At 34.0% G+C, this 717-nt stretch overlaps 1 protein-coding gene across 1 annotated transcript in view; it reads left to right on the forward strand.

Moving 5' to 3' along the window:
- The first annotated feature begins 255 nt into the window (after positions 1–255).
- The window catches only part of LOC117100242, a 5,921-nt gene continuing 5,459 nt past the window's right edge, over positions 256–717 (forward strand). Inside the window, exon 1 of the mRNA XM_033239843.1 lies at positions 256–617. Within this exon, the coding sequence (XP_033095734.1) occupies positions 551–617 (67 nt within the window). The 5' untranslated portion in view covers positions 256–550. The remainder of the gene's footprint in view (positions 618–717) is intronic.

The following is a 717-nucleotide window of genomic DNA, read 5'->3' on the forward strand; positions in this document are numbered from 1 at the left end:
AATTGCCTTAATAGGTGACATTAAAAGCATGTTCTATCAGGTCCGTGTAGCCCCACAACATAAGGTAGGGATTTTCTACGATTCCTATGGTGGGAAGGTGGCGATGTTAATAAAGCACCAAAAAAAAAAAAAAATCTACATTTGACTATGTTATTATTAGTGATACAATGACTTAGCTATGCAAACGATAATAATAATATACTAAATTAATGATGGTTAATATAATGATATAATTAGTAATTACAATTGATACACTCTAAAAAATAGGTGGTGAATATTTCCTGGTGAAATATTTTTAACACTTTCCTGGTCTATTTTACCAATGCTCCTGGTTATTAACGCTAACCAAAATAATGTTAAAATCCTACTCAACACAGAATCTGGTGAAGATATACTCATCTCATTTCTGATTGGTTTATGAATATGTGACGTCTTAAGTGACATCGTTTGTTAGCCATTTTATTGTTCGCGCTCAAAGTTTTCATCACGACGACGCGGTAAACTTGATGTCCTATTGATTGTTGTTCAAAGTGGTTATTCTTGTTTTAAAATGACGAGCTATGTATCGGAAAAACTTGAGGAGTGGAATCTTCAAAGTTTGAAAGAGATATTTGAAGGTGAGTTTTGTAGAACTGTTCAAATTCAGATCGACACTAGGCCCTAACCTTCTACACTAGGCTTAGAATTGGAATATGAAAAGGTAGGTAGGGCCTAGGC

Source organism: Anneissia japonica, unplaced genomic scaffold (assembly GCF_011630105.1).
Source record: "Anneissia japonica isolate Jap-2015-1 unplaced genomic scaffold, ASM1163010v1 scaffold6788_len1366326_cov149, whole genome shotgun sequence".
In the NCBI taxonomy this organism is placed as follows: Eukaryota; Metazoa; Echinodermata; class Crinoidea; order Comatulida; family Comatulidae; genus Anneissia; species Anneissia japonica.